This window comes from Harpegnathos saltator, unplaced genomic scaffold, assembly GCF_003227715.2.
Source record: "Harpegnathos saltator strain DR-91 unplaced genomic scaffold, Hsal_v8.6 scaffold114, whole genome shotgun sequence".
Taxonomy (NCBI): domain Eukaryota; kingdom Metazoa; phylum Arthropoda; class Insecta; order Hymenoptera; family Formicidae; genus Harpegnathos; species Harpegnathos saltator.
This window is the reverse complement of record NW_020229889.1, coordinates 803,982-820,243: the sequence shown is the minus strand read 5'-3', so window position 1 is coordinate 820,243 and position 16,262 is coordinate 803,982. Positions and strand designations below refer to the sequence as shown.

Genomic DNA, 16,262 nt, shown 5'->3' with positions numbered 1-16,262 from the left:
CGTCGCAGCGACCGACCGACCGACCAATCAACCTAACCTAACCTAACCTAACCGCAACGTCGTGAATTATCGCTGTCGTGAGACTCTCTCGCGCAACAATTTCCGCGTTTGATACGGATCTTTGTCGATTTTTGCCTTCGCCTCGTGCGAGATGTCCCTCTCGCCTCTCGGCTCGCGCCGAGATACGAGACCTCGCGCGCGCCTCGCTATTCGCGTGTTCCCCCCGCCAAGTGGCCGTCGAAGAAGCCGAAGAGAAGGCGGCGCGGGCGGCGGTCAGAGACGATCGGCGGAGTGGCCACTCGTGAAATTGCACGGCGTTAATTCGCGCGCCGTCTTGATTGATAGCACACGCCGGGCCCTCAAAGCCAGTTTGCCCGAGAGCGGCCGGGGCCGCTCAATCGCTTCAAAAACGACCGCGCGCCGCGGCTGCGTCGGGACACCCTGTAGTAGCTGATATTAGGTCTGCGGCACCCGAGAGACGTCCGCGGCGGCGTCGCGGCATATATCTGTTCATGTACGCGTACATGTACGCGTATATACAACGCCGGCGGGACCTTTGATTAGGAGCAATTAGGTGCATTATGCACTCGCGATTATCGAGCCGTAGCAGCTCAGATTGCGGTCCAGGGAGGAGAATGCGCCGCGACGGCGGGGGTGAGTTCGGGAGCAGGGGGAGCAGGCAGACAAACAAATAGATAGGTATGTTATGTGATCTGAGTCTGACACACGTTGCAGCGTGTCGCGAAGGTCGGCCACGTTGGACCCGCTCGTTTCCTTCGCACTTTTTCAATTACGTCTCGCTTCTCTCTCTCTCTCTCTCTCTCTCTCTCTCTCTCTCTCTCTCTTCCTCCCTCTCGCACTCCTTACTCGCCGACTAGGAGCCTCGAGAGCCTTGAGAAACGTCCTCGTAATCGCGGCTAAACGCATGTCACGCCCGCGTCTCTGACGTGCCAAGACCGTTTCCTCCCTTTTTCTCGCTATGACTTTCTCTCCAGCCGTTGTAGCGATAATTCGGACACGATTCCACCGTACGTTCCTGGGGGTGTCGTCGACCGCAGCGATGGGGTGCCGGGGCGCACCAGTGACGTCACTGGCACGGCCGCTGGAAGGGGCGCGGCCCCCGGAATCGATGAGCGTCGCGACGCCGGGGGCGGCGGCGTCGTCGACGGCGAGGGTAACGAGCCACCGCCGCCGCCGCCGCCGCCGCCACCGCCGCCGCCGCCGCCGCCGCCGCCGCCACTACCGTCGCTACTGCCGACGTCGACCGCGATATTTCGATCCGAGATGTATCTGAAGGATGCGCGAATCGCAAAATACGCACAGGAGCCTTATCCTTTACGCGCAGGATACGCCGAGAGTACCGCGGAGATTCGGCAAATTCAATTTGAACAAGCGTAAACTTGGTTGGCACGAATTCTATATTTACCGGAGAAGAGAGAGAGAGAGAGAGAGAGAGAGAGAGAGAGAGAGAGAGAGAGAGGGAGAGAGAGGGAGAGAAAGAGAGAGACGCAGGTATACGCGCACCTGCGTGATATTTCGGGAGAAGAGAAAAACTCACGATAAGAAAGACGCAGCGACACTTTAAACTCTCTTACTCGCGCGAGACTTTAAACTGCGGCTTCGTCCCGTGATCGAGAGTGAGAAACGTCTAGCACTCGCGACTAGCACTCTCGCCGTCGTTTCTCACGGTTCCGCCGAGACGGTTAGACTAGACCGGCCGCGCGCGAAATAGAGAGGCGTCGATGGAGTCATGCTGCGGGAGAACAGAGATAGAAAGAGAAAGCCGGGAGGCCGAGCGCGCGGCGACCTTCTTTTCCGTCCGTCGAAACTCGACGCGAGTGCGAAAATGCGCGAATCTCAAATCGGAGATGGCCGTGGACGGCCAGCCGACGAGGGAAGATTTGAGTCACACAGCCCGAGGAACGTGAGAGAACAGGACGCATAAAAGTGTCTCGTTTCGACGCATGTAAGAAGAAGAAATTTTCAACCGTGGAAAATGCAAGAGGATAAGGAACTATCTCGCGAGCGCATATATACCGATCGTCCGATTCGTCAATTATATATCGACACGAGTGTCGATCTGAGAAGGAGCGCGAACAGCAAGGAGCGCTGATCTTGGTCGCCGAATAAATGGCAAATTACTATGCGCGCCTGTGCTACAGTTACAGGAAAGGGCAAGGGGAAAGATCAAGGAGCCGCGGGGTGGGCTTCGTCGAGGAGAGGAGAATAAGGAACGGCGAAGAAGGCCAGTGGCCGTCACGGTATTGCTTCCGACTTGCGGCTCGCTTTTCCCTGTACCGTGTACACACACACACACACACACGGTGTATACCGGTGTATTCACGGTGGAATCCGTGAAATCGATTCCGCCCGCGATATCGGCGTCGATATTGCGCAGAAAAAAAAGAACGGCAAATCCAAACAATTAATTCGATCGGCGAATCGAGGTCCGTGAGTAACGCATGAAATTAAGATCGATCGCGAGTCAGATTCGCTTTTTGACACATTCGCGCGGACGCGATGGAACTCCATGATCAATGGATTCCATGATGTTCGCGCGGAATCTCGCGCAGGATTTCCCAGCGGCACGGCGGGCGTCTCGCGCAGATCAGTCTCCCTAAAATTATCGCGATCTCAAAGGAACTCGAAACGGTCAATCCGGCCAGCGCGATTGTACTCGTCGGCGGGATTATTCGCAGTCGCCGCCTCTCTCGTTCCGAATAGCGAACGCGCACCCTGTGCAGCGCGTCGGCGGCGAGCACACGCCGCACACATCGATACGCACAATGCGTGTGCGTGCGAAACGGCGCTGTGGCCTTTCTGCTCTGTTGTGCTCCCGCCGTCCGCAAATAACCTGCACAATCGCGCGGCGAGAGAGCTTCGCTCTCGGGGCTTTATTAGAGCTCGCCGGTGCACGAGAGCGCGACAAAAGCTCGCCGGCGTGCGTGCGTGCGTGCGTGCGTGCGTGCGACGTAGTTGGCGATTTCGTCCTCTCTCGCCCTCTCACTTTTCGAGACGCGGCGTAGCACGTTGCAAGAAAGCCGAAGCTGCTCGCGCGAACCGTAACGTCCCGAGCCGAAAGAAAACGCGAGCGAGGCGGGGCGAAGACGAAAAACACGAAAGCTATGTAATTCCGCGAGCGCAGGTGCAGACGAGAGCCGCGGTCGCAGCTGCGTTCAGGTGTGATGCGGGCAGGCAAGCACGAGTCCGTTCGAGCGCGAGCGAGTTGCATCGCCTCGCACCTGGCAGACGCGCGCGCGCGCGCGCGCGATGCGACACGACGCGCAGAGTCGTCTTCTCGCAGACTTGACACCATTGCTTTGTGTCCCTTTTACGCCGGGATTATGGAACGCGCGCGAGCACGCGCGCGCACAGGCCGAGTGTATTATCGCAGAAAACTGGTCGGCCGCCGCTGTTGGAAACGCGCGTCAAGGTTACCACCGCCGCCGCCACCGCCGCCGATGCGACGACAGGTAGGTCGGACAGGTAAGAGTGGATACGCGCGAGAGTGTGTGACACGAGGGTGGTTTGACCATTTTTTCTGGCTCGTTTTTGTTAGCACGCGTTAATCCGCACAATTTTCGCTTTCGTCTCTTCGACAACTTGGATTTTGCTCCTATCTCGACGGTGTTTCCCCTTTAATTGGTCGTTTAGCGACCTGACGATGTGTCGCAGGTCCCCCCCTGCGAGACGAGGATAGATGGCCCGCTATGAGGAAAGAAAGAGCAAGAGAAAGAAGGAGGAGAAGGAGAGGTAGACGATAGAGAATATTTTACGCAGACTGCGCGAATGTGCGCTATTACACGTAACGCGAGTAACGGCGATTTACGGTCGATGTCTACCTTCACCGCGCGCGTTTTTGCGAGCTTCTCGCGCAACAAGGAGGCCGTGCGAGAGCAAATTGATAAATCCACGTGCGAAGGTTGCAATTAAATATGAAAATGAGCGCGCGGGCAATCAAAGACGCACACGATACGAAGTAACTCTAATGGCAAAATATAAACGAAATCATTGCGACGACGTATTAAACAACGCCGTCGGCGTCGTTCTCGTCGCCGTCGTCATCGGCGCCGGAGCCCCGCCGCTCGCTCGTCGTTGTCCATAATTTACACAACCCCGCTATTTATTTTTCAATTTAAATATTTTTGCATAATGTATCCGCGACTGGGCTCGCAGCGCGGGAAATGGGTCCCGGGTCGACATGTGTAACTACCTGATTAAAATATCCAATAAATAACGAGTCTCCGCCGCGATAACAACGCGATAAAACATTGTTCGCGATCGTATTTATTAACGTGCGTCATCATTACTTCTTAATAACATTTCATCGTGTTTATTACCCCCTGCGCTCTGTATGCACCGCTTATTAATAATATCAATGATTTATTATTCTCCCATATACGTGCGCGCGCGATCCATCCGGCGCGATAAAGGGCCGATAAGCGAGAGCCGAGAGGCGCACTCACTCTCTCTCTCTCTCTCTCTCGTCTTCTCTCTCTCTCTCTCTCTCTCTCTCTCTCTCTCTCTCTCTCTCTCTCTCTCGTCTTCTCTCTCCTCTCGTTTATCGGTCAGCCGGTTCGACTGACGTAGTCGCTGACGCTTCGACAGCTCGGACGTCGATCGAGCAATCGAGCGAGAACCGGAAGGATGTATTCCCCGGCTTCCATTGGCTCAGCCAGGAGCCGAGAATCCGGCTGATAGAGATCGCAGTCCCGCAGCCCTGGAAATTCGCTCGGACGAGAGCCTCCTGCCATCCTCCTTCTACTACTATTACTCCATGCCACCCCCTGTAACCCTTCTAGCTGCTCTTTCCGTGTGCCTTGGCCCGTTGGCGGCGGAAGTGTGTGCACACGGGGATGCAGTCGGATAACCCATGCAAACACGCCGCACCGTCGCTACCCCCCCGCCCTCTGTCTCCTCCACCTCCCCCCAGGAGCCGCCTAAAGCCGATTTCAATCCCCATGCTCTTGCCCGTGCCCGCGACGCCCCCCCCCCCCTGTGGTGCATGTCTGTGTGCATTTGTGCTCATTGTGTGTATGTGTGAACCCCTCCGCGTTCCGTTCCGGTCCGGCCGAGTTTTCCGCGGCGACTTGACTCTCTGGGAAAATTCTGCCAGCCCGTCCGCCGAGGGTTTCACGCGCGCACACATAGTGCTCCCCCTCCATCCGCCGTCGAGCGGATTGAACGCGAATTTCGCGTCGCTAATTAATCCTCCCGGGGAACGATAGGCGTCGATTCCGCCCGATTCTTCGGCGTAAGATCCTCCTGAAAGGAGAGGAGAGCTATCGTGCGCGCGCTCGCTCTCTCTCTCTCTCTCCTCCCTCCCTCCCTCTCTCTCTCTCTCTCTCTCTCTCTCTCTCTCTCTCTCTCTCTCTCTCTCTCTCTCTCTCTCTCTCTCTCTCTCGGCGACCGTTCGTGCAATTTCGGAGACGGAGCGAGGAGGCACAATGTGGAACGCCGTCTGAAATATTTCTCCGCCAGCTTCGGCGTGTACCATCCGTGTGCGCATTGACTCTCCCCCCTCCGCTCTCCCCTCGTTGCCGAGATAATTACGAGCGAATATCGTCGACGACGTGCGGGCGGAACAGCGAGACCGAAACGATCGGTCGGCGTCGCTGCTCCGCGGCTACGACGTGCTGCAGTCGGCAGACTGCGCGTGCATGCGTTGTTTCGGATTGTGTGTGCTCTTCTTGTTTTTTCCCCTCTCTTTTCCCTTTTTTTTTTATTTTTTTTGTTAACCGGACGCAATCTATCGCAGCGGAAACGGCCGTTTCACGGCGACAATACATTTCGACGAGTACTCTCACTTTTCGATTCGCGCAAAAAAGGGAGGAAAAACCAGCCATCGAGGACAAACAGCCGAAGGGCCCCGTTACGAGCCCGGCAGGGCCGGTGGCTCCACGGATGGATACGGATCGGAGAGCCCGCGTTCTTCTCGAGCGATTTCGCGAAAAAATAATAAATAAAAAAAGAAAAGAGGAAAAATAACAGCAAGCGTTCTTGCGTCCCTTTTTCTATTTTCCACTTTTTTTTCCGTCACATTGGTGGGTGCGTTTTGGCAGAAGCACGACGCTCGAATGTTCACTCGGGCGAAACGGAGAAGCTGCTGAACGAGTAGCCTCGGGGTCCGTCAGGAATTTTCTCGCTGATCGCATTGCGACGAGCATTCGCGTTACATCGCGAGAAAGAGACAGAGAGAGAGAGAGAGAGAGAGAAGCGTTTTTCGGTCGCTTTCCGCAACCGGGGAGCAAGCGTAAAATTGAATTTTTTTCGCTGGCCGCTACCGTCGCCGCCGCCGACGACGATGGTGGCAGTAGCGGTGGCGGACTCTAATTCAATGCCCGGTTACGAGCCCGGTTTGAGCCACGCTCATAACGGTCCAGTCGCGAAAACGGCCGTGAAAAATCCCGCGAATTCCGATATTAAATCTTTCCGGTCAATCGTTCCCCGTAAGCGAAAACCGAGAAACACACATTTTCGCGCATCGCGTGATTTTTGCCGGCGGGCGGTCCCTTTGTAATTTGGTCTTCACACGATTCTCCTCCCCCCCCCGCCGACATCGATGTAGACGATTATTCGCGGTAACTCGGTTCATCGCTCATCCGATCTCGCCGCTGATTGACTGATGTCGTTCGTCGCATTAACGACATTCGCGACGATCGTCAACTTACGACTCGAGACCATCGTCCACATTCGATCCTCGCACAGAGATTCCCTTTGCACAGAGATTCCTTCTCCCTTAACCTTCGTCACGGAACGACAATTATCTCGTTTGTTTCATTTGTACTTTTCAATCTATATGTCGCACAATTCTACTCCTCGGCGGCGCAAATTGACGCATTTAAAGACCGATCGGCTATTACTCCACACCGATACGTTGGTGCGGTAGCTCTAGCAAGCATCGATACCAGAACTCGTTAGTCAACGTCGACGTGAGCCAACGATTATTTATCGCGACGGAGAGGGCGAGGTGGATTTTTTCCCCGAAGCCGTACGATCGCAGCTGCGCCGGAGCCTGAAGTTAGGATGACGACGGGGTGTAGCAGGAGAGACAAAAGGGGGGAGGGGGAGGGAGAAGGAGAGGGAGAGAGAGAGAGAGAGATGCAACGCGTTGTCGTGCCGCCGGAAGTACCGAAGACACATGCTCCGTCGACTTTCCGTCGTGTAGGTGGGCTTAACTCGCGCCAGGTTGCAAGATAAAGCGCGATCTCGCAGCCGCGCTGGCGAATCGAAAAGACCCAAAGAGACAAGAGCGCATAGGATAAGAAGGGTGAGGGGGCGTCACGAGAAAATTACGCGCGTCGTGTGTTCGCGCGCCCGAGAGCGATCAGTTATTTATTAATTACCCCGAGGAGAGTACCAAATTGCGTCGGCTCGCTTTGTCATATTCGTTTTTTCATACTTTTGCACATTCCCCCTCTGGATTTTTACAACGTTTCTCTACAAAGACGTCGCTCTCGAATGCAGCAGCGGCGACGAGCGGCGAGGTGTAATTAAGACGAGCGCCCGCGCGCGCGCGCGCGTCTCGCATCGCGATCGATCGAGAGCGCGCCGCCGTTTTCATCGGTCTCTCCGGTTTTTTTCTGGCCGAAGCTCGAGAGCCCGTCGATTCAGGACGAGAGGTGGTCCAGGACGAGTAGGGGATCCATGAACCGACACACGAGGACGACATGGTCGCCGGCAGCTGCGGCACCACCTGCTTGGCAGCTGGCTTGCGCGCACGTTTCGTCGGCGCGGGGCCCCGTCTGCGCCCTCCCCTCCCCGCCTTTCCCCTCTCTCTCCCGCTCCTCTATCCGCCCCCGGGGTTAAATTAACCCCAATCCGCCGATCGGGGTTAACATAAATCTCATGGTCGTTGCGTCGTTCGTCGCACGTCTCGTAATCAGCGACCGGCCTCTTTCTCTCTCTCTCTCTCTCTCTCTCTCTCTCTCTCTCTCTCTCTCTCTCTCTCTCTCTCTCTCTCTCTCTCTCTCTCTCTCTCTCTCCCTCCCTCTCTCTCTCTCTCTGCGATTTTCACAAAGCATTTCGCGCACGCGGGATTCTCACGTCGCCCGAAATCGCCGTGGTTTCTCGCACTGCCGCTCGGTCGCTGCTCGCCTCTCTCGCCAGGCGGCCGTTATCGGATCCGGTTATCAGACGGCGATCCCGTGTACCAGCTGGAGAAACGTTTTTACGCGGCTCAACGAGGTACCGAGCGTGTGTATTCCACCGCCGCCGCCGTCACCCGTTACACGCCGCGCGCAACTTTTCTCCGAATAGTGTGCCGCTATCGGGATTCAATCGACGTGGCGTCGGTCGACTCGATTGCGGCAAAAAATGCACGGTACTTTCGGAACCGCGGCTCCCGCCCGATTTTGCGCTTTCTCTCTCTCTCTCTCTCTCTCTCTCTCTCTCTCTCTCTCTCTCTCTCTCTCTCTCTCGCGCTGTAGGTGTGTCTTCTTTTTTCGCGATTAAGCGCGGAAAAGCACTCGTCGCTGTCGCCGCGTCACGGACGCGACGCCGAATTTTCAGCAAGTGTCAACAGAGACGCCCGACATGTGGCGACGCAACGCCGCGGCATATAACACGCGCGAGTGTTATATGCATAGCTAGAGTTGCCAGATGTCTTCCTTTGGGAAGGATTGTCCTTATTTGTAGCGAAAATTAGCCAAAATTTTTCATATCCTGCCAAGAACGCTATCTGTCCCTCCCTGTCCGCATCCAAGGAAGTTTTCCTTTCTCTGCTTGTCAGATAGTGACCTATCTCATATGTAGTTCTCTCATTATCTGGTAAACTACATAATAAACGTAAACCACATACTTATGAAATGTATAATATATGCAGTTGAAAGTTGACGTTTGGAAAGATGGCAGGGCGCATTCCGCCCCCGACGACCTATCTTCTTCCGCTCGTCCAAATTTTCGGCCGACCTTCCCAACTTGCCAAATCTAGCGACCGTATATGCAACACTTGTCGCAATTCGCCAACTCGGACTTTGGCCGATCGACCGGCAGCGGTAATCGCGCTTCCTCTGTGACCCGCGATCGAGAGAGAGAGAGAGAGAGAGAGAGAGCCAATCAATTCGGAATGCAGAAAGATCATTCCGCCGCGCGCCGCTCTCTCCGTGCGGCTCTAACATCGGCTCTAATTTACAAGAAACGCGATCGCGCGGCACGCGATGAAGATGGTCTCGTGTTTCTTGCACCTGCGAGCACCAGCAGTACCAGTCGCCGTCGCGCGCACACTCCAGGAATGTGTCGGGTTAACCATACACAGGGTGTGCCGGAGGAGGACTGGCTCGTGCAAAATTAATGTAACGCACGCGGTCGCGGCCGGTGACGTGTGTTCGTTTCACGCGTCAGCATGACGACGACTTCGAGGCAGCCGTTCTCGTGACGAGGAGCCGGAGACGTCGCGCGGAACTGGAAACAAAAAAAACGCCGGACTACGCTTCGTCCGATCGATCGCGACGCGCATCAAGCAGCCGCCCGGCCCGCGGCTGCCGGCGAATTTTCAGCAGCTCGAGTCGATTCGTCTCCGCGCGTCTCCGTCTAGAGAACCTTGAGCTCGCGCTCGCGCTCGCGCTCGCGAGCAAAGAATCCTCGTCGCGCGGGTGTCCCTCGACGAGGACGCCGCTGCGCGGATGAAGATGCCGCGGGCTTTCGAGACACCCTGTGCGTCCCTGCGCTGCGGCCAGATGTGAGCGCGTAACGCTCCGGGGAAAAAAGTATCCTCGCGCGGCCAACTCGTTACGCGTTCCAGCGCAAATGGATATTAATTGCCGGGACGATGGGGAACTTGTTGTTAGATTAACTCCGACATGAATATGCAGGACCTCGAGGACGAGGAAATCGTTCTATCGGAAGTTGGCGGTGATCGCCGGGGCTGAGATTAATGCGAGCTCTCTGCGCGGCGTAACGCGATCGTCGCGCGCACGAGCGTGTCGCATTTGTAACCAAGTCGAAATCAATCCGCTGAAAAAGGGAAAACCGCAAGAAGGAAAGAAAAAACGGACGAAAAAAAATCACGCGTCATAATCGCAGGAGACGAAGCGAGAGTCGGTTAGCTGTAACGATTCTACTCGGCGCGCGATTCGAGAATTCGATCGACAGCGAAAAATGCGCAATCGATATTCCTATTAAACGCGCTAAAAGAGCCGCCGCGAAACGAACGCGCATCGGCGCAGCCGGCAAACGAGAGTGCCGCTTGTGCAATTTACTGCAATAGCGTGTCCGGGAGAGTCAATGCTAGGACCTTGCACTCCACGTGTACGCGTATATATTATAGCATGCACGTGCGCATCGGAAGATTACGCGTCCGAAGGACGGGAGCAAACAGACAGGCAGGCAGGCAGGCAGAGGCAGGAGGTGTGTACACATACATGGCAGGACGAGTTAGATTAGATTACGCGTTATCGCATAAATACGTGAATCGAGCGTAAAAAGAGAAGCGATGGGAGGGTTCGTAGAAATTAATACCCGGCAGGATCCCCCATCGAGCAGAATTCTTCGAGAATATTCCGCATCACGTTACGGAAAAGCGTGTATCGAGCGAGTGGAGCACACGGAGTAAGGAAAAAAGAAAAGACTCGGCTAGGGAAACGTTAGAAAGTTGCAAACGTCGTAGGTTAATCGAGTCCGCGATAAGCGACGCTTAGCAAAGACATGATAAAAGTGCCGAGTCGCGGAATCGCTAAAAAGTGCATCTTTAGGCGGAAATCGCTAACGTTCGCCCTCCCTCCCCCCCCCTCTCTCTCTCTTTCTGTATTTTCTCAAGTCAGCTCGAGGGAATAAGGTCGAGACGCTTGAGCCACGTCCGTTCGGACGATCCTCTCGGTTTACAGGTCGACGAACTTGCTCGATATTAAGGAGGGATAAGCCCCTTTAATTAAGAGCGCCGATAAAGTTCGACTCGCGCGCGTTCGACCAGTCTATCGATCGCGACGCGATTTTGATATCGCGCGAGCGCGGCCGGCCGATTCGACGAGCTTGAGATAAGGGCCGCGACCGACCCGTCGTGAGTTCTTAACCCTTTCGGTGTACGGCGGCGGCGCGCGCGTACACTCATATATTCACCGGAACGTTCAGAAAGCCTACCGTCCCACCTACCGTTTTCCTTTTTCAGGACTCTTTATCTTCCTTTCGTCGCCTACGTGCCGATTAGAATCGCTCGGTCGACTCAACGCGGCTCAGCGCGTACTTTCACCAAATGTATCTTTTCTTTCTTTCTTTTTGTCTGTTTGCAAGAATATGGCCACGTATATTTGATGATTTTTAAAGAAAAAAGGATTTAAAGAAAAAATGGGAGTAGCCCAATACCATAATTAATAGTGCATCCCCGAGTAAGAATTTCGCGAGTAACAATCGTCAAGGACAATCGTATCAATATATACGTTCGGTCTTGATGACACTTTGATTAGCAAACAAACGATATCCTTTGTCATTTTTTGTCGTGTTTTTCCGTAAATTACGGTATGCTCTTATCCAGAATTGTCACAAATTGTTAAAGACATTGTTATCAAAATGGAAATTAAATAAGCTGTTTCATCGAGTTGAGTCTAGAAGCCAGTTAAATTGTGTTTTCGCAAAATGAAGAGAATTATCGAAAGAGGCTATTGTACCGGAGCGTCATACAGCAGGTTTTCCTGATCTCATGTGCCGCTTCTTTCGACGTTAAAACTGCCAATTTATCGGAGTTCTGACAAAGTCGCGCGGGAACGCTCCGTACATAATAATACGACCGATTTATCACGAGGCGGCAGTTTTGGATTGTGTTTTTAAAACGAACATCTTGTAGGTGCGAATGCAAGATTGAATGGAGCTGCGCGTGCCGCTTAAAGGGAGATAAATCAAGCGAACGACTTCGCGCACACACATGTACGCGTACGATGCGACAATACGTCATCCTGCTCGCCGCAGGAGTCAGCGCGAGAACTTTATCGTTCGAGCTATAATAAAAGTGTTTAAGATCTGAGGATTTCCGTGACGTGGCGACGGAAAAATTATGGACAGTAGTATAGTTGTAACGTTCCTGCTCTTTGTCTGTCTCTGTCTCTCTCTCTCTCTCTCTCTCTCTCTCTCTCTCTCTCCCCCCCTCACTTTTTCTCTCTACGATACGCGAAACGCGGGAAAAGTCGCAACATCTTCCGCGACGATCAGGAGAAGCGAGCGGGAAAATGCATCGTAAATATTGCCATGGTTATGATATAAATATAGACGGTGTAATCGTAATACAAATATTGTTACAGCGAGCGCGAGCTTCTTTTTTTTTTTTTACATATTTTCCCGTCGCTCGATTTTCCGCGGTGCGAGGTGAATTTAATTCATTCGTTATAAAGTGCCAATATTGGAACATCCGACGTTATCCACGTTGCTCCTTCTGTCCCGCGGTATTTTACGCGGTATTTTAACATAGTCGTTTTCAGCAAAGAACGTTTGTCCCCTTTTGACGAAGCCGCGAGTAAAAAAATGTATTGTGCGTTGCGTTTGCCTCGAGCACTTGAGAATTGTCGCAGAGTCCGCGGCGCGATGTAATGAGCATCGTGTGTCGCAATGAAACGATAAAATGTACGCCGACGAAGGCGCGACAACACACTTCCTGTGTGTACGTGTGTGTGTGTGTGTGTGTGTGTGTGTCGATTGCGCATCTTACCGTTGGAATGTAACGCCAATCTTTGCAGTAGCCCGCGATCCAATTGCGACTTCGGACGCGATCCATTATCACGTTATCGCGGCAGGCGCGAGAGAGACTCTCCCGAGAGACGTCGATGAACTTACGCCGAGTGAACTTACGACACGACCTTAACTTTTTCCGCGCGCCCCTTTTTGAAAGGGGCAAGTGTTTTCGCCGCGTGTGCTCTTCCGCGCGGCGGGAGCCGCGCAAAAACCGGAAGCCGAGAACCTCTCGGAACGTGGAAAAGGGCAAACGAGTTTCCGTCACAGTGTTCGCTCTCACCTCGGAGTACCTCACCTCCTCTCGAGCTGTCTCGGGGATCGCTACAGCTGGTCGCTCCACTTTCTATCGGAGCATCGCGTTAAACACGCGAACGCTGCAACCTTAGCCAGCACGATGACGTCGCCACGATTCAACGCCACGCGAGACAGCCCCACGTGTCTTTTGCGTTTGCTTCGGTGGGCGGCCTACCTTGGGCTACCTTGGGGCGTAAAATTTGACGATCGCATTCGTCGTCGCATACGATATCGCGACGGTCGCGACATGATCCGGCCTTGTCGAGCGATCAGAACACGGCTGATCGAGTCGACGATGCCGACTGTCCGTCTGCGAGCGCTCGCGCATCCGAGGAAAGGAGCACGAGTGCGCGCGCGCGCGCGCGCGCGTGCGTTGGCACACCACGTGCGCGCCATCGTATCTTTGTCGAGACGGAACGTTCATCGCGATGCGCGATTTCTTCCGTAGATGCCCCCCCCCGCACCCCTCTATCGTTCTCGACAAGGGTGAAATCGCGGACGACTCTCCCGGCTCAGATCGTCATCGTCGGCACCGAGAGACGACGAGAACGATCAGAACGATCGGAAGGAGAGAACGCTTGTATCGCACAGAGGAGTCACACTCACCAAACGACGCCGAAGGCCCCGTAGCCGATGGGTCTGTCCTGGACGGGATCCTGGGCGGGTGGCGGCGGCGGGGGCGCGGGTGCCGCGGTGTGATAATAAGTGGGGGGCGCCGCCTGGGCCGCGGCAGCGGCGGCGGCGGCCGCCGCGAGGACCGCTTGACCCGGATGGGCCCCGGCCGCGGTGCCGCCGCCACCGGCGGCGCCGGTCGCCCCCGCCCCGCCGCCCTGCATCAGCGGTATCGACACGCTCATGGACACCCGCGAGTGTCGGCTGGGCCCGACCACTGCCATCAAAGCAGGCCCGCGCGCTCTTCACGGGACGGCGGCGCGCCCCCTCGTCCTCCGGATAGCACGGTGAGCCACCGTTATTACGTTTCGCTCGAGGACGCGCGCGTTCCCCTTGGTCCCAAGCGGGTCCCGCCGATTCCGCGGACCGATCGGACGGACGATCGATCGATCGATCGATCGATCAACTGATTGATTGATCGATTGATCGATTGATTGATTGATCGATCGAGCGAGCGGGCGGACAGGCGATCTTGACGCGCGTCTCGCGAGTAACGACGACTCACGCGACGAGCATGACACTACCACCACTTCTCTTCGTCGTCGTCGTCGTCGTCTTCTTTCTCCTCTTCTTTTTCCTCTTCCTTCCCTCTTTCGCTTCGTTCGTTGCGTTCTTCGTGATTCGAACTGCCCGCGCAGGACCTCTAACCTCTTACGTAGCCTGCAGCCGGGAGGGAGACAGCGCGTGCCGACGCGACGAGCGGCTACCGCCGCTGTATCCTCGTTTCATGCGACGGTATCGGCCGACGGTACCGTTTCCCTTGTCTTCGTTCCCGTAGTGTGGAACGTCGATCCTGCGCGACGACGGAACCTGTCCCCGGCTTCACCTCCGTTACTGCGCTGTGCGCGATTTCTTTCTCTCGTGCGAGTTCCTTTCTCGCGCGTCCGCGCGACACACAAGCGCAACGGCCAAGTTCCGCAGGTTATGTTTGACGTTTACGCACGCATGCACGCAGGCACCGTGCACGCAGGTAACACGCACGCACGCACGCACGCACGCACGCATGCACGCACACCGCCGACACGCTACTGCTCCAATCACAGCACCGCTCCACTCTCTTTCTTTTTCTCACGCCTCACTCCTCTTTCTCTCTCCTCCGCCGTCGCCACCGCCACCGCCACCACCGCCACCGCCACCACCACCACCACCACCGCCGTCGTCGTCGTCGTCGTCGTCGTCGCCGCCGCCACCGCCACCACCACCACCGCCGCCGCCGCCGCCGCCGTCTGTCAATCGCACTCGGGTCTCGTAACAATGCTGTCGTCGTCGTCTCCGTCGGGATTGCGTCCCGGGAGTATACGGGGCCGAAAGACTGGCTCGACGAAGCAGCGGTAGACGCCGCTTGTTCCTACGAGACACTGAGCGACGGAGAAAGGAAACGTGGCCGAAACGCGCAAGGCCGACGAATCGAGGAAACGCGAACTGACGCGGCTGCCGCGACTGCTCCGCTGTGCGAGCACACACCACGATCACTCGACGAGTCCAACGTCGTCGTTGTCGTCGTCGTCGTCGTCGTCGTTGTCGTCGTCGTCGTCGTCGTCGTCGTCGTCGTCGTCGTCGTCGTCGTCGTCGTCGTCGTCGTCGTCGGCGCCGTCGTCGTCGTCGTCGTCGTCGTTGTCGTCGTCGTCGTCGTCGTCGTCGTCGTGTTGCGCGTACTCGCGCACGACCAAGCGGTACTCTTTGTCGGCGTCGCGCGTCGCGCGCTCGCACGCACGTACGCACGCACGCACGGAAAACCCCCCCGCGGCGAGAGCCCGCGGCCCACCACTGCCACTGTATCGTGTAGTATCACCTCCTCGCGCGGAGGGCAAGCCGTCGCACACGCGGCGGCGGACGGACGAGCACCAAACACCAAGCACACGCGACGCAGACGACACGCGCGATACACGCCGCGAGACTGTGGAGAGACGAGCGAGACCGACGAGTAGAAACAGAGAGAGACACAGACAGTTAGAGGGGGGAGGGGGAGAAAAGGTGAGAGTCTCTCCGCGTAGAGCCACGACGGGATATCCAGCCGCGCTCCACCGACGAAACACACATCCACTTCCTGCCAAGGCTTGTTGGCCACTGACAGCGGAAAACGGCTCGCCGCCCGCGTCCCGCGGCGGCCTAGGCACAAAGGCGGTCACGTGACCAGGCGCGGAGACCAGCGCGCAGCCGACGAGACCGGAAACCGCCCCCGCGACGGGAGCGCGCGCGCGCTCTTTGAACGTAGCGACCGGCCGTTCTTGTACCCTGCACCTTGCGTCTTCGCGCGAATCACCGCGATTTCATGATTTCGACGAGTTGCGGCGACGAGAAATAACGTCTTCGACGGAAAAATCGTTTCGTCGTGAAAAATCACGGTGGTTACCGTCGGAGGCACGTTATAGCCTTCTGCTTTTTCTTATCGACAAAAGTGCCTTATAGCCGATCAGAAGCCGATCGCTAGCCATTTTCTTTCTACTCGTTCTCTCTCCCTCGTTGAACTTTTATTCCTCCGTCTCTCTCGGTGAAGAAACTGGATTTCGAGCGGAAATCACTACTTGCTCCGTCACGCGATCAGGGATAAGGATCAGGTTGCGCAAAACGAGGGAAAAAACGAATACAACACGGGAAGATTTGCGACGTGTGTGTGTATATATTTACACGATTGTGACGAT

General features: G+C 55.8%; 1 protein-coding gene across 4 annotated transcripts in view; it reads right to left on the bottom strand.

Annotated features, from left to right (window-relative positions):
- nmo (serine/threonine-protein kinase nemo) overlaps window positions 1-14,719 on the bottom strand; it is a 79,693-nt gene extending 64,974 nt beyond the window's left edge. For all 4 annotated transcript variants that reach the window (XM_019845405.2, XM_019845407.2, XM_025302387.1 and 1 more), the window contains exon 1: window positions 13,555-14,719. In XM_019845405.2, the coding sequence (XP_019700964.2) occupies window positions 13,555-13,844 (290 nt within the window). In that variant the 5' untranslated portion in view covers window positions 13,845-14,719. The remainder of the gene's footprint in view (window positions 1-13,554) is intronic.
- Between the last annotated feature and the right edge of the window lie 1,543 nt (window positions 14,720-16,262).